Raw genomic sequence first — 22,344 nt, 5'->3', positions numbered from 1 at the left:
AAGGGAATGATGAGAAAATAACAGCTTTCGTTTCCATACAGCTGCTATTCCAAAGCATTATCAGGCCTTATTTTTTTTATAGGCAACTAATAGGCCCACTTTCTCCAGGCACCAGCCATTTCTGAATTGGAGCACAGCAGCTGCTGAACACTTGACAGCAGTGCCATACAGTCCACAGGGCCCACTGACAAAAACATTTCCTCTGAGATAGCTGCATTTCAGCTTTGGATGAAGGTAAACAAGAACAGATAAATATTATTTTCAGTCTTTGATGCCTTGATCGTGAGCATATGGCAACAAAGTCTGCACTGCAATCTATGCAGACAGAAAATTAAGACAACTGAAAGGAAGAATGATCTCTGTATCACGAATGCGATACTAAGGAACAGAAGGTCGCCTATAAAGAATAGTCTAAGCCTACATCCAGATTATGTAAGGTCCAGGATAATCAGATGATTAACATTTTTCTTCTCTCAGTCCTCCACAGTAGCATAACTTATGTCTGAACGCTTCATTTTCATACATTTGAAGCGTGACATGTACATGACTTAGTACACCACTTGAAGAACTCTTCCCCAAATGGTCTTGAGAACTGACATTGCAGTGGCTGTCTACTAATTGCCCAGAGAATAGCTGGATCTGATCATAAAGGGGAAGCTCTTAGGTACACAAATTATTCCTAATATTTCTGCATTTGAAATGGAATTCATGAATGCCAGGTATTTCAGAGAGAGCACTATTCTCACACTGTCTACAGAGAAAGCATACAAAGCCAGGTTACCCTCCTGGCCCCTCACGGAATGCAGACAGGAAACAGCATTTGCAGTAGCATTCAATTACACACACACAAGCAGCAGGACACCCTGCGTGCACAGCACAAAAATCTCTTGGTACTGCCCTTCATATCACAACCTGGAAACCTTCCCAGTCATTCAAGAAAAGTTTGGTGCTGCATGGAACAGTTTGCCATGAAATCCAGGCCCATAAGCACACCACAGATTTCTCTCCATTCTCAAGCTTCCACATAGCTCCTGATCTTGCTCTTCATTCTCCAAAACAGTTGCTGCTTGGAGGCCAGATGACCTGAAGGAGTCACAAATCAAGCAATGACAGCAGGATCCATGTGCAGATGCACACACAGACACACTCTCCTGATGCTGGCAGGGCTGCAGACAGTGTAGGATTCAAGAACTAACAGTCCATTGTAATGCACGGCTCAGTTTACACTTCCCAAAGCCTGTCTCCAGTTGTGTGCAGATGAGGTATTACTAATAAGGACGTGTCTGCCAGAGCCACCTGAACAGCTCTTTCCTCACACCCATGAGTACTATAATAAAACAATAGCTAAAAGTCTGTGACTCCAGGAGCCAGGAAGGTAGCAGAGCACTAAAGGCCTACTTAGCTCTCACTCAAAAGACACCTCTCCTGGCAAATTATGACAGAAAAGCTTAAAAGCCATGTTTATAACATTTTAAGAGCATGATTAAACTTTGATTCCTGTTTTAAATTACACCTAGGACCAAAAGAAGTCAGTAACAGATATTCAGATCCAGAAGTCAGTCTGGATATTTACTGCTTCCTTTTGAATGACTACAAAGCTCTAGAGGAGATGTTGCCATTTTTCTGTCTATTAAAGTGTCATGACAATAGATGCTACTGATGATAGGGGTTTAGCCTAACTGCTAGAGAGAAACTGTCAGTTCACGGAGAAAACAGATAATTGTAGTTGAGGAGTTTAGTGAAATAACAATTATCACTTAATAAATTTCTTTTAGATCAAGGGAAACATATTCAAGTTTTCAGTACTCTGCTAGTAATAGAAAGTAAAAATTACCACAAAGAAGTCAGGAAAAGCAAACAACTAACCAAAAGACTATATGATTATTTCTATGCAGCCTGCAATAAATGCACTGTTAAAAAAGTCAGTTAAAAGTCCAGCCAGGATACTGCCCAAGACAGGGATCAAAGGCTTCCAAGAATCTCTTATTTTCCCCAAGCTCTCATCCAGAAAAACCAAAATGATCAGCTCAAGAATTTTTAAACAAAAGTTCAAAGTATTGCCTTTCCTGATGCTATTATTAGGACACAATGGCAGCTGTTTCTGAATACTCAATGTCCCATGCAGGAATCATACCTTTTTCTGGAATGATGTCTATCTGTTGAGGAAAAAAAAAGGCTGCAGAGAATGAGAAGGCAACCCTCACTCACATGCAATCAAGGAATTGATTGTAAATCACTTATCAGACCCTAAGGCAAGAGCCAGGAAAATGCTAGGTGGGTACAAAAAAAAAAAGATATTTAAATTCATACAGTTTTGCTTCTGGAAAAATGAAAGGAAGACAGCAGGCAGCATGCAGGAGGTTATCAGGGGAGTGCTAGAGCTGTTGCTACTATGTGGTACCCATCTATAGAACAGGAATTGAGAGATACCATTTCATATCATATTCCAGTTTTCTCATGTTAATAGAGACACAATGAAGCAGAAAAGACTGAGCTGCTCAAGTCGGGTCAGATCGTAAACCTTCATCTGCTGATACAGAAACACCTCCCCCCCATTTTACAATATATCTGTAGTTAATTTCTGTTATTGGCTGACTGGTTGCCTCATTACGGAAAAAGATCACAGTTTGCTTGTCAGCACGGCAACACCTGTATCTGCAAACTCAAAATCTCTCAGTGATATTCTCAGATATTGTCAACATCTGTTTTAGTAAGCTCTTAAAGCATTTTCAGACATGGCTTTGGCCTCTTCTCCTTGGAGAGCCCCAGGCCTATTATGGCAGCTGGAGCATTTAAGGGACTGCTCTCAGCATGCAGCTTGAATGCAGCTACCATCTTGTGAAATTTAAAATAGCAGAGTGCTGACAGCTCCCATCTCAGCACCCAGATGTTTCATTTATTTTTACAGAATCATTCAACAATTTTTAATTCCTTGTGAGTTTAATCGCATCTCTGAAGAAAAGAGTTTTTTGGAGGTACATGACTCAAAATACGTGGTGTACTCTCCCAGTTCTTCAAGTGTGATAGTGAAAGTGTTGAACCATTCATAAATTTATTTTCTTTAAGGTTTTGTGCCCAAGATTTTACTTGCATTAATGTCATTTTACTATCCATAGTGATGTTATTGTGTTTTGAATTGGCATAAAAGTAAGAAAAATTCCACATTACTTAAATAAAATAGCAGTAATGAAAAACCTCATTACTAAAATTGTTAAAATGAAATATTAGATAGTCTCTCCTGCTAAAAAAAGTACAATTGTTTTATAAACCCACAGCTCAACGTGGCTTCAGCTCCATCTGCAAATCTTTTATGGATAGTTACCTTATGGATATGCTGCTTTGGAATTCCACGCAGTGTGCAGTAATAATAAAGATGCTCCCAACCCGTTAGAAGTTCATCCAGGGCATCTTGCTGTGGACAATAGCCAATGAGAATGCCCTCAGAGCTAGCAGACAGTATATCCATTTCAGACCTGTTTAAAGAAATAGACTTGAATGTTGCTTGAAAAAAGCCATGGCCCTGGCTTTCACCCTTGGGATACAAGACAAACACATAGGCTCAAGTCCATACGTAAATGAGTTTGAGTCTCTTCACCCTTCGGCATGACTACTTCCTGCAGTACCACCCACAGGCAAGGGGCCTGCTTTTTGTCCTTTTTGGGATAGGACAGCCACCTCTTCAGAGTCATCACTGTAACAGTGTGCATGTGTGTGCGTGTGTGCGTGCGTGTGTGTGCGTCTAGGTCAAGAGATCAACACAGAAGGAAGACAGCTCTATAACAATTAATCCTCACCAGGTTTACCTCCCTTATCTCTTTGGTAGAATCTTCTCTAAGGAGATATATTTCAAACCACATTGTGTTCCTGTTTGATACTATATCATATTCAATATTATATTCATACTGATTACATTCAGTACTGAAGGGGCAGGACTTGAAAGAGAGGGAAATGTTGCTGTGTATTCTTTGTGTGTCTGTGCCCACATGTACACATGCATGCATTCTCTAAACTACAAGACTAAAACAAAACACAGGATATTAAGGCCTAGTAGCTTAAAAGATAATATAGGAGAAAGTATAAAATTATCCTGATTTAAGAGACTTTGGACTTCACTTTGTAGCTCTACAGCATTACTTGAAATTACATTCATTGCAAAGAAGCAAGCTTGATTGCAAGGGTGTCTCATTACCCATAATGACACTAAATCTATCCTATTTATTCCAACATCTAATTTAACACTCAATGATGTTGATTTACATGTACAGAAAAACCTGTCAAGATGAAGATACTTAACAATAAAAAAATCTGAGCTTTGAAAGAAAAAAGTTTTCAAAAGGTTCTGAGTAACAGATTGTTTTTCCCCTTAGTAGTTTTCTACATAATCTGATTAAGAGAACTAAATATATGATTAATCAGTTAAACACAAAGCAAATGTATTAACTGCAGGATATACAAATACCAGCACTAGTGAAAATATAAATATGTATCTCCCGTTAACAAGATTCAGAAGTCTGGAGAGAAAAAGAAAACACAAATTCTGCATTTTACATAAGGAACCTCAGCATCAAACTATATTTTAATGCTATTAAAAGATAAATTAACATGATTATGACAAGCCTTGCTGTGGACTAATTAGAATGGTCCTTTGCTTTTAATGGCAAAGATAAAAAATCTTAGTATCTTTGTTGGTGTGGATGGTCCAAGGACTGTAAGTGCTTGTAGAGACCTCTCTAAACAAGGAGTTAGCAAAAAATAGAAGGATGATAGGGAAAAGAGGAAACCAGAAGTGTACTTCCTTATTAATTTATATCCATAATATAACATATTATATAGATATTATATATTATATATAATATTATATTATAATATAAAATAATATAGCTGTAATATAAAAATAACTTATAGGTTATTTTGAATGAAGTATATATAGAATTTTTACTGGCTCAGTTTTCAGCCATACCTAAATCAAATTAAATCATTTTTCTAAGGTAATCTTTACATAAGATATGGATTGATTAATGGCAATCTATTTGCATAGCCAGTCAGAAGCAGTAGATTCCTTATTTAATGGACTCTAAGATAGTGAAAACTATCCACAGTGAAATGTTATCTAGATGCTGTGTCTGAGGTTTGTTTTACTAGGAAGATTCATGCATACTCACAAGGTTTTCTTTTGGTACAGCTGCTGTCTTTTGAGAAACAAGAGGCTGGGCTTTTGGTAATATGCCAAGTTCAGCCACAAGAGAACAAATCGCACTCAGAGATAATTTCAGGGACATTTACTTAGCATGAACCCTGTAGCTGGAAAGACACATCTAGTCTGATGTGGGTCCCTACCATGAAGAACAAAAAGTTAAGTATGGACAGCTGCAAAAAAAGCCAGACATCTAATGTTCTTTAGTTAGAACTGTATTAGACCATATTTACTCAGTTTGCATTCGGAAATAAAAATAGTGTCCCCAGTGGTAATTGTACATACATGATTTTAGTGTTGTGCCTCCATAAAGCACCCAGTCTTCGGTGAACAATATCCCACCCGCTGACCATTAGCTTTCATAAAGGAAGGGCACAGTGAGAATACATCATTTAATATTTTTACTCTGTTTGGTCCTTGTCTTGCAAATTTATCCGTTAGTGCTGACCTTGAACTCTTAAAGTTTCCATTAACACAGAGATTCTAGTGTGTTCACTAAAGAACTCAAGGACCTTTCCATCCCCGTCCCCCCCCATATCTGCATCTGTCGATCTGACCAGAAGGAAAAAAAAGGTCTCTTATTCAGAGGTTTTTTTGAATGTACACTATAATGCCTATTTTTCCCCAAGCAATATCACTGAGTAGATTTCCTAGTTAAAATGCTGGACACCATCCTTCAATTTTGTTTAGTCAGGTTTCTGAATACACAAATAATATATATATATATATATATATAAAAATAATAGAGGAAGGAAAAACACATGATATATTTTAATATAATTAATGATGGCATGATACCAGAAAACCTTTTGAGTAAATGATATATTGTAAATGCTTTTCCCTTTTCTTTTTTTTTTTTAATTTCTGATTCCATTCATTAACGTAATTATAATCCTTTTATTCCTTGACATTTTCATATATGCTGTTATAAAAATCAAATTAGAAATACAATTTTAATATTTTCTGAAATGTAGATTAGCATGCAGCAAAATTATGATTTTGTTTTCTCAAGCTAGAGAAAAACACCTGTTTGTTTTTTGTCCTTTTGTTATCAGCATGCCAGCATTTCTCATTAGGCTATTCACATTAAAATCAAAACATGCAGGAAGAAAAAATCAGCTCATTTTATAAATAGAGAGAAAGAACATATAAGTACAGATTCCAACCCCTCTCAGGCTTTTTGTCCATACCATAGTAGACACAATGAATTTCAGTGTAATATCTAAAAACTATAGGCAGGAAATCAGTCTTTTACACTAATAGAGAACTCTCTGTATCATTATAAAACACTACATAATTGTTATTTTAAATTCAGTTAGTAACTTTGGTTACATCTCTTGATCAAGATATGACATAAAACTAACATGGAACACAAGTTTCTCCTTCATTTTTAGACTACCTTGTTATGTTCAATCAATAGTTTCACTTGCTATTTAATTTTTCCTTTAAGGTGGAACAGCTGCAACAGATGACACAAACAGAACATGTCCAGAAATCTTTATGTTTTAAAGATCATTTTAAAGTTGCAGAATTGCATTTCTAGAACCCCTTTGAAAAAGGTCAACAGAATATCTGGCATCCTCAAGAAAAATAACAGTCTAGCACTTGAAGCATGGAAGATTTTGTATTCCATATCTTTCTAAGTACTTTGGTGAGAATTATGACATTTTGGTGCAAGTTATCCTGGAAAAAAGTCCAGGACTCAAGAAGACTTCCCCCAGTTTGAAGTGCTCATCTTACAGTTTTGTACTATTGATGAAAGAAACATGACAGACTTTCAAGGTACTAGGGATAATAAACTGAAATCTGATTGAATAAAAATTTTGATTCAAAATTGTTCCTCCACTGATCATTTCAAGGCTTTTTACATTAGTCCATTTCTTCCATACAATTAAAGGAATTCCTGCAATCTGATTGCAGCCCTGAAGGTGTGGGGCATTCCAGTCAGGAAGGCTTTGCTGGCACTGAAAAGAAACCACAACACTGGAATGAGAGAGAATGATCTTGGACAAAACCTGTTGCCTTCTGAATAAACTGGACCTCTTGTTTCCAGAAGGCTAGGCTGGTTATTGCAGAGACTAGATTTCCTTCTTGTTTGTTACAGTGGTTACGGGCAACATCATATATAGGTGGTTGTGGACTCTAGTTCAAAGGTAAACTTCAGTTTTGAGTTTCTAGAAACAATTAAGTAACCTTGATATCAGCCTTATGGCTGTTTTTGGAAAACATTGTTTCACTATTGGCTCCACTGTGTACTTTGCTTCACTTTTGCATGCTTTTTCTACAGTTTTTGAATGCAGTTAAAGGCGGTGATATATATGGCACTTACAATGGCTTCTGCAGAGAGATAAATTCCATTAATTAGTCAAAATGAAATATAAATTTACGAATTGCAAAAGTACTTAGACATTACATTGTCCTTTTAACTGCATATTCAATTCAGTGCATACTAATGCTCAATTAACATTATAAAAAATCAAGGTTAAAATATAATTAATGTAACTATAGCTTCATTATAATTAAACTAATTATACTGATATACAGTGTAAAAACAGCCATCTCAGCCATTATATCAATGTAAATTTATTCTGCCTTTCAAGTTAAGCTATTTGAATCACATTTTTAATTATTTATCAAGCTGAACATCATACCTATCAAGAGTCCAAGTTCTAGCTATAAAGAAATATTTTACTTTTCCCTCTTTGGAGAGCCATTCTTTGGTCCTATGACTTTGTAATCCAGCAGCTGAGATGGCTGACAGTTCAAATAGGATGGGGAGTTGCTGTCATGGAGGATCTCTGTGTGGTAGGAAGATGGAAATTCATGGGAGATAAATTAATTACATGAGGAAGACTGCCAGATGCTCCCACTCTCAGTGGGGCAACTTACGAACAAGATGACATCTTGTTTATCCATTTTTTTTCATTTTTTCACATATGCACCCCACTACATTTTAAGTACGAACTTAAAGTCAACCCTATGCAGGAAAGTACAACAGCAAAGACTGCATAATAGAGAGCACCAAAAAGGCAGATAAACTACTGGTCACATTGTTCATTATTTTACATTGACCTTGACGTGGCACTTGAAAGGGTTTTGACAATTTCTCTTCAAAGCTGTGTTTAGTGCTCCTCAATTGAGGGAGGTTTTATGACACTGAAGAAGTGTCATACAAAAGTATAGAAAGGGGAAGAAAACAAAGAATGGCCAGCGTGTACTCACACACACAGAAAAGTGGAACAGATGTACAGAATCTGCTGATACATCAACCCAGCAGACATTCAAAGACTATGAAGACTCACTTTGTTCTCCTTTGTTTTGCTACTTTGTTAAGTGTCAGCTTTTCTTTGTACATATTTAATGCAGACCTTACTTCTTCAAGCTATTTGACAGAAAATGTAACTACAAAAATGTTTACAGTTTTATATGCTACCTTTCATTTAGCCAGCTCCCACATTGGTGGCAATCTAGTTATGACAGAAGAGCTAAGCATAAGCTAATTTGAGTCCACTTGTACTCTTAAAAAGGAACAGCTGTGCTACACAAAACACAAAAAACCCTTCTAAATGTCAAGCAGATCATGCAGTTAACTTTTACACATATCTAAGCTTCACAACTCTTTTGTATGTTGATCAAAAGCCAGTAAGACTCCTAATGCCTTATAACACCAAAATTTGTAGATGCAAGGAAACAAATTTTATTAAAATACTCTCCTTTCTAGTAATTTTCACTTTTGTTTTTAATATTTCTGCCTTTTACAAAAGATACTGCTGGTATTTTGCTATCAGTACTTTATTTCCACATCTTCTAAAGTAACTGTTTCAATGCTGCTTGTTCCTTTGGAACTCTTTAATATTGAGGTTGCAAATATCCCTAATGTGGAGACACACTCGTGAGATGTTAATTATTTTTATGTTTCATTTGCACTGAAAATGGCAATGTTAATGAGGTACACAAAATAATAAAAAAGACAAAATCCCCCGTGAATGGCATTATCTCTACAAGATTGGCTGTGGTTGGTGATAAATTCCTTTTATTTCTCTTACTAGACTATGTTATGAGACTTTGTCTCATAACAGTTGCGGCCAGAATGGGTTTGCAAATGTTGTAAGTTGCCTAAAAACATTCTCACCATTTATCCAGAGGGATATGAAAATTAAAAAAAAACAAAAAAACAAACCAAACAGTTTTTTGATATACTGCTCAGCTTGTATAATATAAATGTTCATTTGCCACATAAATAATGAAATACAAAATTTAGACACATAGTGCATTTAAAATGTCTATTTTATTTGTAATGTATCAGAAAGAGAAAATCATGATGAAAGCAGATCAGAAGGCTTCCCTTCCGCAAAAGCCTGTCCCCATCAAGAAGAATGCCAGGAAACACTGATTTGCAGAAAAGATGAAGCTGGCTCTAGTATTTAATAAACATTCCCACTTAATAACACCCTGTCTTATGAACCTAGTGATACTGAAAACTGTTACAAAACTTCTAGCTTTTATGTATTTTACTAAGCTTTTTTATGAAAACAGAGACAGTTTTCTCGCAGATTCTAGGAAAATGCTCCTTGGGTTATTTTAGTGGTATTAAACAACCAGCAAACAACCAACCTAGAGGTCAATAAATCTTTTAAAAGTACTTGCAGATGTTGTGAATCTGCTCTTAAAAGACAGTTGCTTCTAAAAAGTATATTTTTTCAATTTTCTTTGAGAAACTAGCAGGACTTCTCAACTCAAATTGATTTTCAGTGTGGAAGGCTCTTTCTATGTAATCCCATGCACTTCCAAAGTTTTAGGCTGACCTTCCAAAAATTCTACTTTGCATTCAACATGTACCTTTGACTAAGCTCATCCTCCATTTCTAGTCATCATATTGTTCAAAGGAGTAATAGCTGTTAAATAAAATTCAAGGCTGTTTTCAGTGCACCTGCCTCAAAAAGAGGTGCACTGACCTAATTTAAAATTCAGTTAAGTGTTTACAACAGCAATCAGGAAAATGTACATATGGGTTTGTTTGGGTTTTCTGTTTATATGTTGGTTGGTTGGTTGGTTTTTAAATGAGGAACTTTCAAGCATAGTTATTCAAGGAAATGGGAACTGTTATGAATCAAGGATTTTCTACATGGATTTAAATCAGTCAAGTCTCCAATATTTATAATAATAATTTTGCATACTCATTACTTATTTGATCATGAAGAATGTATCATGAAGGTAGGTTTAGTTTAGATAGGAAGAAATTCTTTACTGTGAGGGTGGTGAGGTACTTAAACAGGTTGTCCAGAAAAGTTGTGGAGCCCCATCCCTGTAAGTGTTTAAGGTCAGGTTGGATAGGGCTTTGATTAAGCTGGTCTAGTGGAAGGTGTCCCTGCCCATGGCAAGGGGTTTGGAACTAGATGATCTTTAAGGTGCCTTCCAACCCAAACCATTCTATGATTCTTGGAAGGATCCATTAGATTACAGTATCTGATCCTCTCAGGATCACACAGGACAAAAGTTGTGTTCTTTCCATTCAAACCCAAAAGAGTGGGGATCTAGATCTAAGCTGCTGCCCAATTATTCATCAGAAATACCCGTCAGAGGTAATGTCTTTATGGAAACTCCTTAATGATGTAAATTTTAAACTAAGAAGTCCAGATCTGCTGACCAGCAAATTTTCTGTAGCTGTGACCAACAACTGCTTTCTTCAGCTCACTGTCCTCTCTGCTCTGTGCCAAGAACATCAGACTTTTGAGTACACTAGAAGAGTAAGAAAAGGAGAAGACTTCTTACTGTAATATTCCCCTTCTTTCATTTATCTGAGGCCTAAATGCGAATAGTCCACCTAAAAGTCCCTGGGATGAGTAGCTTCATTCATTCTTCAACTGCTGAAGAAGGGTACTCCAGACCTTGTGGTTACCATCTCAGCTATGGGAGAGCCAACAAACTTGTCCACTAGTGAATTTCAGTTGTACAGCAACACAGTGACCATGATCTGTTCAACAGCACTTAACAAAATATGCAGCAAGGAACAAAGTCAGGAGTGACATAAATTTCTTCTCATAGCCTCAAAGTTGTTTGTTTCCTATAGTTTAGCTACTGTGTAACAACAGCTCTTGCTCTTGCCTTTTTGAGTTAGTGCTAAATTTTGAAAACTTGGGAATATGGGTTTTACACTCACTTCAGCCACTTCAAACACACAAAAAAAAAATCCATAAACTTGATTGACACCACCATAATACAGAGTCATAATTAATGTTGTCAAGTATATTTTGTACACTGAAATGCAACTGTCTAAGGCTTTCTCTCAGGCCTTCTAAATGTGTCAAATTCCATTACCTATATTTTAATATATGGTAAATAACATTGTATCTTAATATATGATTTCATGTTGGATTTATAAAAACAGTATGGAAAAATGAAACTGGCACACATAATGTCCAGGGAGAGTGTTTAACCTATTGTCAAGTGCCAGTAGCACATTAAAGTTGACCTGAGAAGAATTTTTATCTGTTTAGCCACAGGTAAATAACAAGACTGATAAGAGGAATACAAGCATTGTTAAATTGTTTTGTAAGGTTTTTTTTTTTTTAAATAATCTTACAGGTTCTAACAAAATAAATTATGCAAACAGTCAGCAGCGTAAGTGCCAATATATGTGATGATGAATTATATTCTTATAACTTTATACCTGCTTTCAAGTGGATGTTAAAATTTTAGAATTGTCACACCAGATCACATCATTTGCCCAAATACAGACCTGGTACCATGTTGTACAGAAAAAGCCATATGCAATTCATAAATGCACATGTGGGACCAACCACAAATCCCATTAAAATCTACAGTAAAATACCTCTCAAAATCTAAACAAAACCTGGGAGCTTAAATACTGCATGATGGTAACATTTTATAAAAAGAAATTATTACAGATTATTTTATTTTTCTAAATCTCAAATCCTCCTCAGACCTCCATCATATCCCAGTATAAAGCCTTCCACCAGTGCCAAAGAACATAAAATATTGATTTTTATCTAATTTTTAATCACTTTTGTTATAGCTGTTGTTGCTTCATGTCTGAAAAGTTCTGTCTTCTGTTCTGGGAAATTATGAATGAAAACAACTATCTAAAATTCTCTCTAATCCTTGTAAAGGTTCACTCACATAATTTCTTATTCTAAGAATAATTTTCCTAAAATCCCTTTTTTTTTTTAAATCATTCCTGCTTTATGATTAACAATTTTTTGATGATTTGTTGTAAAAGATCATGACAAAACACAGTGAAGTAAAATTATGTTTGGTAGTGGTGATGCTGTCCATTTCAAAATAAGTGTAAAACTTTCATAAAATGGAAGTTTGCAATGACTGAAACTATTTACTCTTTGAAGTTAAATCTGCAGATCATTATTTTTGTAGAGAAGTGAGAAAATACTGACCTATGAAAACACTGAATTTCTAAACAAAAGTAACTTGTCATTTTAGAAATTGAAAAATTCTTCTTTTAAAAATTTCTTAATTAAACCCTTGACCTCTCCTTGTCCAAAAACATATTTTGAAATGTACATCATCTAGGAAAAGAGAAGTTTTAAAACTGAACTAGCCCAAAATACATTTTTATATATACATATACATTTTACTACTGACCAAAAAAATAACTTTACTTCCCTTCCAATTTTGTTGGGAAAAATGATAAATATTGGTTACATCTAACCCAAAGTCCATTATTCATTTATCACTCCATCGAAGTTAGCCTCAATCTCACCAACACTGCTTCTTATCCTAATTACACAGCATATTGATCAAGTAATTAATTACAGTCTCTGAAGTGCATAAGTGTAAGAAAACATTTTAAAAGTACCCACTTGAAGCACTGCTCGTCAGACTAAGCCTGGAAACCTTTCGGGGCAGCACTACTATGGGGAATATATGTCCATGCATCTGAATATACTGTATGTTAAGATTTTTTTTTTTTACAGTTTTAAAAGGATGTGTGTTAAGGCTTCTTAGAGTCTACTCTTTTGCTACCATGCAAGTTTGTTCTCAATTAACAGAGCATTCAAACAGAATTAAATAATGCTAAAATGCTTTTCTGCAGAGACTTAACAAAGCAATAGACATTTAAAAGGGAACAAAACAAGTCCTTAGAGTACAGTATAAAGGACTAAAGATGTACTGAGTCTTTAATCATTGGCATTATCAATTAGCACTATTCTGATCAAACTCTTGTTATTTACCCAGTAGGAGTCCGAATAACAGCACGTCCTGCAGATGGGATGATATCTCCAGTCAGCATCTTAAATGTTGTGCTTTTTCCAGCTCCATTTGTTCCCAGGAGTCCAAAACACTATCAGAGAGAAAAAAATAGGAAAAAAAACCAACAAAACAAACCCAACAAAAACAAGGAGCAGGAGCAATTAATCTGCTATGCTGAAAAAAGTAAGTAATATTAATTCTTCAACAGTTTCCCCTTTTCTCAGTTCATATCNCTGCACATGGATATAGCATATGTGTAAACTCCCTTTCCCTCAGAAAATCAGTTTAAAAAAACCCCATATATATAATATTTTGATTACCCCCTAATATCTAAAAGTGACTTATTTAGGATTATAGCCCTCCACTTAAAACCCTGCCCAGTAACTAAATGCATTATTTATCCATATTATTTGTAAATACTACATTTGTACCTGAGGATCTCGAGTCCTATTTGAGAGCCCTGATCACCAGTCCATAGAGTTAATAATTCTCAGCTTCTCATGAGGTGCTTCACTCAGTACAAGTAAATAAATACAAGACAGCCAAGAGACACACTCTGAACGCTTATTTAAGGCCCCTATCTGCAACGAATTTATGCTGGTTAGCTCAGTTACCCAACAGCTGATCAATAACTAGTCAGATGTCACTGGACCTGGGCTGCCATACTCTAATTACTCATATCTTCTAATTTGCTATTAGCAACTAAGAAAGGTCTTTTCCTGCTCAGCAGTTTTGAAATTATTATCTGTAATTCCCATAAGCATAAACATAATGGAAAACCCCCCAAAACACAAACTCACATGCTGTTTAATGCTAAATTTGAGATTATTAAAATAGTATATTAGCATGTTGTATGCTATATTAAAATATAGCGTGATGATTTCAGCATGGAAACTAAAAGTGTTCCTTGGTGACAAATTTAGGATTCAGTCCACAGTTTACAACTGAATTAGATATTCTTTGCTTTCTCTTTGAACACTGGGGTGTTGTGCTACCTACTCATTTTTTGTGTTAGCTGATAACACAGTAACTTAATAAAGACAAGAAGAAAAAATTAAGACTCGGATGAATTTGTAACCCAAAAAATAAGCAAACAGTTGCTTCTTAAACACCATCAGAGTTTCTACTTTTCTCCAGTAATTGATTTTCAGAAATTACTCCAATTGAAGTTGTTCTGCTGTTATCTACAGATCTTTCACAGTAGACACACTGAGGATGTTCAAACAATTGCTCAGAATGAAGTGTTACTTTATACAAGGGAACAAAAAGACCTCTTTACCTCTCCCTTTGGTATTCCCAAGCTTATGTTTTCCACAGCTGTGTTCTTTTTACTGAAACCTCCATAACATTTCCTGAGGTTGTACAGAAGTAGCACATCATTGCCAGTTCTTCCACCAAAGAGTCGCTGTCGCTCCATTTCTACATCAACATCTTCTGATGGGCTGACCATCTTGTTAATTGAACAATGACCCCTAAAACAGATGATAATAAATCACATATAGAAAATTGGTCACTGCTGCACTCTGAATAACTCTTAGTTCCCCGGTTACAATCCCTTAGAGCTTTGTGATTAATTCTCATCAGAATTTGAGCAAAACAACAACTATTATAAGTATTTTTTTGTAGTTTCCATTAATTTAGGTACACCATGTTATCAAAATTATTCACCTTCAGGTGTTCAAAGGAACCCACCATTTTCTTTCTGTAAAAATCAGTTCCATCTCCACTACAGCAGAATAATAATGGTAACACACCTTTGCTTCTGGAGGAGATCCCAATGAAGGAAAAGACGTAAAAGAAGTAGCAGTGTTCCCTGAAGAGCCATTTCCACAAAAATCCAGCCCAGGAAATCCATCTCAAATGGGCTCACATATGAATCTATTCCAAAGTTACTGGTGAGGTCAAACTTGATCTGATTGTACGAAAGCTCTATTAAGCCTTGGCCTAAGCAGAATTGTGGGAATATGATGAATGCCCATTTGAGGATATTGTAGATGTTCTGAAAACTCTGTATTAAGATGCAGCAAGGATGGGTGGAGAGAAAACAAACAAAAAAAAAAAAAAAAAAAAAAAAAAAAAAAAACAAAAACAAAAACAAAAAACAAAAACAAAAAAAAGAAAATCAACCAAAAAACCCAGAAATTTAGTTTTTTCCAACAGCACGATAAGCACACTTGCAAAGCTGGATACAGCATTCAAATCTCAATCTCACTCAAGGTGAACTGATTTCTAAAATGCATACTGTGAACCATCATCTGGGCAGGGTTCATATCTTATTGTATTTAGACCGCCTGGGGATATGGGTTTCTAAACTTAGTTGAGGTTCACAGACAGTATCAAAACATGTGGCCATGATCATTCTATTTTCTTAAAATTTTAGTATTTGAATTCTATCAAATATAAATCACCAACTTAAACCCAAATGAACAACAAATCTGCTGACAAACTTGAGTGACACATAATCCAGATCTGACTTCAAACATCAAGTTTTTGACCTGTACATGCATGAAGATTCATACACATTTGGGTTCTCCTCTCCATCAAGTTGTTTAAATACCATTACAACTAATGAAAATTTACATATATGGAATGAGAATGCATATTACTATTTATACAGGGCATTACTGATCCTAGGAATATGCGGCTTATCTCTTGTGTCAATATTATTCAAACACATTTTACAATGCATATAATCTATTTAATGGACCAGAACAGCTCCCGTTATGTGCCAATTACAACTTAATGGTCTAGAAAATGTCAAAGTTTCAATTAAAAACATTTTCCCATTATTACAGCATGCTTTTTTTGGTTATAGAGAAGTTAAAATTCAAGATGGTAACAAGCAATGCAGTGTATACCAGAAGAGAAAAATCATAAATGTTTTAAAAAAATGTATGTTTTTCTGCTGGAAAAATCTTATCTGTGCATATGTATAAACATACATATATACAAACTCAAAAAAACCCATGTACGTATGTGTGTGCATACATCTCAGTTATGAAGAAGTTAAATCAAGGATTTTATACTGACCTGCACTTTGGAAATTATAGCTAACAGACGAGGTAAGAGAGTCACCAGCGTGGTACACAGGCCAAACACAAAATTTAAGGAGACATAAGAAATAAAAGCTACATCTGAACTTGAGAAGAATCTGGATACAAGATACATCCATGGTAAAGTTGCATATCTGAAAGTTAAAGAAAAAAATTGTAAAAAAATTTATTTTTTTGTCACACCTCCCAAAAAAAATCACACTAGAAAAAATCACACTAGAAAAAATCACAATTTTTACTCCTTATTTTTAAGATACACAAACAAGTCTTCTGAACAATGGATAAAAAAAAAAAAAGGACAAATTTTGGATATATCTTCTTTATCAAACTACCTTATGGTTCCATAGATGTACACTGCCATGTGACGGGCAGATATGATCCATTTTTGCATATATCAACTGCGGATATTTACTTTTACTATTTCAGACAGCTCACAATCCTGATTTCTGAATGACTGCAAACCCATGCATGTTAACATAGAGATAGAATTAAAATCAAATATTTAAATCATGGATCCTGAGCAGTTGGGTTTCCTTAGAAGCTTTCATAAAAAGAAAAAAGAATGAAAGAGGAAGAAGGGAGTGAGCAAAGAAAGAGGGTGGAAAAAAGAAGAAAAAACCAATAATCCTTGAACTGGAACTGTGCCAGTGATATCTGAGAACTGAAGTATCCTACAGACCATGCTATTACCTAAACCAGGTTATCAGTTAATATAGCACAATGGGGATAAGACAGCATGTCCATGGCTACATTACCTTCAATGCAAATCTTTAAACGAGGAGGGAAGACACCCTCTCTATATTTTGACAAGTCAAATCACGCCTATCCAAAAGGAAATATTTATATTTTTTATAAAGAGACTTTTATAAAGACTAAAACAATGCCCAGGCAATCTGATGAGCATGCATGTCATGTAAAGGAGATTTATTTTCCATTTGACATAGCACAAGACATATCTATCAAACCAGCAGTATATAGACTGCAGGAGTATAGGTACCAGTGCATAACATTGCATGATGATAAGTATATATGTAGTGTATATGTAAATACTTCTTATATAATATTAATATAACTGTTTTAATAGTGAGCTCAATGCAAGAGTAACTAGCCAAAAATCTGTGAATGGACTTCTTCATTGTATTAAACAGCATTTTAGATTACAAGCCATGAAAGATCCTTTTGAATTCAGTGCTCTGTACTTTATAGATGAACTTTTTGCATTGGAGAATGTCAAAATTCTTTCCCTTAAGAAACAAACTGGGAAGTAATAATGATGTTATCCTCAGTTTACAGGACAATAAAGGTCAAATTACTCAATGTTTGGATCTCAAATGAATATTGTAAGTATTCAAGGTCACACTATACTTTTCAGAGTCCTGTTGCCAGTCTTAATAACACAATATTTTGTTCACTTCATGCACATACCAAAATCACTGTTCTCAGTGTTGCTGTGAATTACAATATCATAAATACAAGTCCATCCTTGGAAACAACTCAGGAAAGAGACATGATTTAGAGTGCTGTTACTCTGCTGTAAATTAAAGCAAAATTTGATTTGTTTGCTTATAGCTGCTAGGAAATGAGTAAGACTTTCAGAATACTAAAGTTATATAATGTTCAAATGCAGCCTTCAAAGTAGCCGCCAGTCACACCTACATTTCTATCCTCTTTTCCTTCAGCTTCAATTGCAATTTATTATTTTGTAATATCAAAGAGAGAACATTTTGGACAAAAGTGCTTTTGGACTATAAAACACATCTGCTATCATCTATAAGACAAAAAAATTCAGTTTATTTAAGAGATCATTATATTTTTAAAGAAAATCACTGTTAAGGTAGAACACTAGGAAACTTCTGATTACTCTTTCAAGCATAGCCCCTTCTGGCACACCATTTACGTATTTTATATAACAGAGCTATTTTTATCTTTATTCTAGATCAAAAATTCTGCACAAATTTACATTGAAGAGACATTTTAAAAGGGAAAAAATGCATGATGGCATGTAGATGAATGAGAGTTACATGAGCAGTACTGGGGAAGGATAAAATTACCACAATGGGCTTCATCACCTTTACTGTGTCTTTAGGCTAAGTAAAGGGTAGAAGAGGAAGACTGGAAACTGAATTTTATCATTGTCCTTGAGATGTGTTAAACTTACAACTGACAGCTATTGTATTTTTAATTCATGTTAATACACATTGAATACATAGACTTTCTTGTTAAAAATCACTGCAGTATCTGTTATGTCAGCCAAAGCTGATCAGTACAGGAGGGATTATACTGGGCTGATTAAGGAACATCAGCAGTCAACAAAAAAGGACCGTCCAGCTTTTCAGTCAATACTTATTTCTCCTGAAATATCCAAACTTTAACTCAACATTTTGGTTAAAACAATGCCAGCATAACTGGCACTTGGTAGTACACTGTGGGCAGGACCAAAGCCTATATAACAGCACAGAAAACATCATGCTTTCAGTAGATGTACATCTGTATTGTATGTTTCATTTACTGCTTGACTAAGATTTCTATAGATACTTATTCTTCACTAGGGTGACAGCAACTGGATCACGAGAAGAATTCAACAGTTGTAATGATAATAAAAGAAAAAGATGAGATTTAATAGTGTAAATTTTTTGCAATAAGGGTGAGTAGAATTTCTGCCTGTAATTTGAAGGAATCACTTTATCAAAGTGCAGAACAAAGGAAGTGAGAGTGGTACCTGAGAGCGATATAGAGAGGAGAAAAATATGAACCTTAGATGTTTTATACAAGTTATTTACAAGATCATGACCTCTGATCATGACCTCTAGAATATTTCATACTAGTCTCGCCATTCATGCCCAAGAAATGAGCTCAAACTAGAGTTATAAGGAAAAATTATAAATAGAATTATCCAGGGAATTTGGAAGGTCTTTTATGAGAGAGGGCTTGGCTTGTTTGGGCTTGCAAAAGATGTTTGATGAAGGAGAATTATGAAGTATGGCTCTGAATAAACATAGGCTGGAATTCCAAAGAATAGATCCAGTTTTGAGGATACCAAAACGGTTTTCCAAAGAGTGAGTTACTGGAGGCACGAAACCTTGAAAACAATTTTTCAGATGCAATATAGTAAATCAGGATGTTTTTTGAAGTATTTATCTGAGACTCTTCCTGGAATAGAATATGTCATGATCTTGCAGAAGGTCCTTTCTACTATCTTTCCCTATCATTCTCTCATGAACTTGTTATATTTCATTATCTAAACATCTGTCTCGTAAGATTAGCATTTCCCCTATAAGGAAATGTGAAATTAAGCAAGTGGGTAGTACGGTATAACTTTCCAGTCTCACAGTACTATTTGGAGACAGTGCTCCAACCAGCCCAGTACTTCACATAGGACTTCTCATTGGAAATATAAACTCCAGGAGCTATGTTGAATTACAGAAAATGGTTAGAACTGTAATAAAGACAGCCATTTCTTACCTTCTTGATGATATTCTTCAAAGCTAAGCACTGAAATTCTGACCTATGTTATTATTCCTACATTTTCTGGAAGATAATATACAATCAATTTTTAACAGCAAATGACTGTTATAAAGGCCGAGTATTCTCTGAGACATTTCCAGTATGTTTATTTTTTAATGTTTTTTTTTTAACTTGCGAGCAAATCTCCCTCCACTTTTTGAGTTTAACTTTCAAACTCTTGTTTCAGCTTGTTTTCTCACTATATTTTGCTGAATCATAATTATTTCTAAAGACAGAAAACCATGCATCCAGCAGCAGGCACAAACTATGTTTAAAGATTTCTGTTTGTTTCTTAGAAGTTATAATTCCACGGTAGCATTTCCAATCACATACCCAAAGAGTATCAGCAGGAGAACAGTGGCTGCCAAGTTCTTCCGGAAAGTGAAGGCTGATAGCTGGAAGGCACTAATAACACCAATACACAGGGTGACTGGAACCATGTAAAATAGCTAGCAACAGAAGAAAGAAAAGACATTGAGCAGGTGAGCATCTCTTACTGGTTTCACTTAATTTGCATAGAAGGGTTATACAAATCAACTTTTCCATATTTGCAATATAATTACACTATAAATTAGGAAGGAATAGGCAGAAGAGATCGGAGATTTCATAGTCCACACGTGCTGTGAAACTGCTCCCTACACATGAAACAGTCTGACAAGATAAAATCCAACTACAGAATATTCCCCTTAATTCTATTTCTATTGACCTTTCCAGTACATCCATTTAACAAGCTAACTCTTCCACATAATGAGTCCGTGTGGGGCTATTGCTCCAAAACATCAAATTATACTCTGAATACAGAGGTTTGGTTTCAGAAATAGCAGTTTCACTGATTAGTGTTTCAGTCACAGGAGAATAGTAAGGATACAATTTTAAAAGGGACTTTAATCACAGAATCATAGAATCAACTGCATTGGAAAAGACATCTGAGATCATCAAGTCCAACTCTTGATCCAATACTGTCGTGGTTACTAGACCATGACACTCAGTGCCACATCCAGTCGCATCTTAAAAACTCCAGGGAGTTTTAAACTCCACCACCTCCCTGGGCAGCCCATTCCAATGTCTGATTACTCTCTCTGTAAAGAATTTCTTTCTAATATCCAACCTAAACTTCCCCTGGCAGAGCTTAAGACCATCCCCTCTCGTCCTACTGCTGGTTGCCTGGGTGAAGAGACCGACACCCACCCAGCTACAACCTCCTTTCAGGGAGTTGTAGACAGTGATGAGGTCTCCCCTGAGCCTCCTCTTCTCCAGGCTGAACAACCCCAGCTCCCTCAGTGTCTTCTCATAGGACTTGTGCTCGAGTCCCTTCACCAGCCTTGTTGCTCTTCTCTGGACCTGCTCCAGCCCCTCAATATCCTTCCTGAACTGAGGGGTCCAGAACTGGACACAGTACTCAAAGTGTGGCCTCACCAGCGCTGAGTACAGGGGAAGAATCACTTCCCTGGGCCTGTTGGCCACACTGTTCCTGATCCAGGCCAGGATGCCATTGGTCTTCTTGGTCACCTGGGCGCACTGCTAGCTCACATTCTGCTTTCTGTCAATCCAAACTCCCAGGTCCCTTTCTGCCTGGCTGCTCTCCAGCCACTCTGTCTCCAGCCTGTAGCGCTGCAGGGGGTTGTTGTGGCCAAAGTGCAGAACACGGCACTTGGTCTTGTTGAACCTCATCCCGTTGGAATCAGCCCAGCTCTCCAGCCTGTTCAGGTCCCTCTGCAGAGCCTTCCTGCCTTCCAGCAGATTAACACTCCCCCCACCAACTTGGTGTCATCTGCAAATTTGCTAATGGTGGACTCAATCCCCTCATCTAAATCATTGATAAAGATATTAAACAGAACTGGGTCCAACACTGATCCCTGGGGGACATCACTAGTGACCGGCAGCCAACTGGATGCAGCACCGTTCACCACCACTCTCTGGGCCCGGCCCTCCAGCCAGTTCTTAATCCAGCAGAAAGTGCCCCTGTCCAAGCCATGGGCTGCCAGCTTTTTCAGGAGAATGTTATGGGAGGTAGTGTCAAAGGCTTTGCTGAAGTCCAGATAGATGATATCCACAGCCTTCCCCTCATCTACCAGGCAGGTCACTTGGTCATAAAAGGAGATCAGGTTGGTTAGGCAGGACCTGCCCTTCCTAAACCCATGCTGGCTGGGTCTGATCCCTTGTCCATCCTGTAGGTGTTGTGTGATTGCACTTAGGATGAAGGACAATGTGTGCTGATGAAGCAAATGACAACTTTTATTGGGAATGGACACAATATGCAGAAGAGTTACAGCCATTAGACAACAGGGAAAGCAGTTTGTTTAGTCTCTTGACGTATTGGTAACCAAATACTTGGTGGGGTGGAACAGGACAGGATAGGATTGG

At 36.2% G+C, this 22,344-nt stretch overlaps 1 protein-coding gene across 1 annotated transcript in view; it reads right to left on the bottom strand.

The window, feature by feature from the left end:
* The window catches only part of ABCA13 (ATP binding cassette subfamily A member 13), a 174,887-nt gene that overhangs the window by 30,039 nt on the left and 122,504 nt on the right, over positions 1 to 22,344 (bottom strand). Inside the window, exons 44-49 of the mRNA XM_017814892.1 lie at positions 20,314 to 20,429; positions 16,454 to 16,610; positions 15,178 to 15,431; positions 14,703 to 14,895; positions 13,405 to 13,514; positions 3,328 to 3,473 (exon numbers count right to left, since the gene is read on the bottom strand). Of these exons, the coding sequence (XP_017670381.1) occupies positions 3,328 to 3,473; positions 13,405 to 13,514; positions 14,703 to 14,895; positions 15,178 to 15,431; positions 16,454 to 16,610; positions 20,314 to 20,429 (976 nt within the window). The remainder of the gene's footprint in view (positions 1 to 3,327; positions 3,474 to 13,404; positions 13,515 to 14,702; positions 14,896 to 15,177; positions 15,432 to 16,453; positions 16,611 to 20,313; positions 20,430 to 22,344) is intronic.

Source organism: Lepidothrix coronata, unplaced genomic scaffold (assembly GCF_001604755.1).
Source record: "Lepidothrix coronata isolate B3197 unplaced genomic scaffold, Lepidothrix_coronata-1.0 Scaffold47, whole genome shotgun sequence".
Lineage (NCBI taxonomy): Eukaryota > Metazoa > Chordata > Aves > Passeriformes > Pipridae > Lepidothrix > Lepidothrix coronata.
This window is presented reverse-complemented; position numbering and strand designations above follow the sequence as displayed.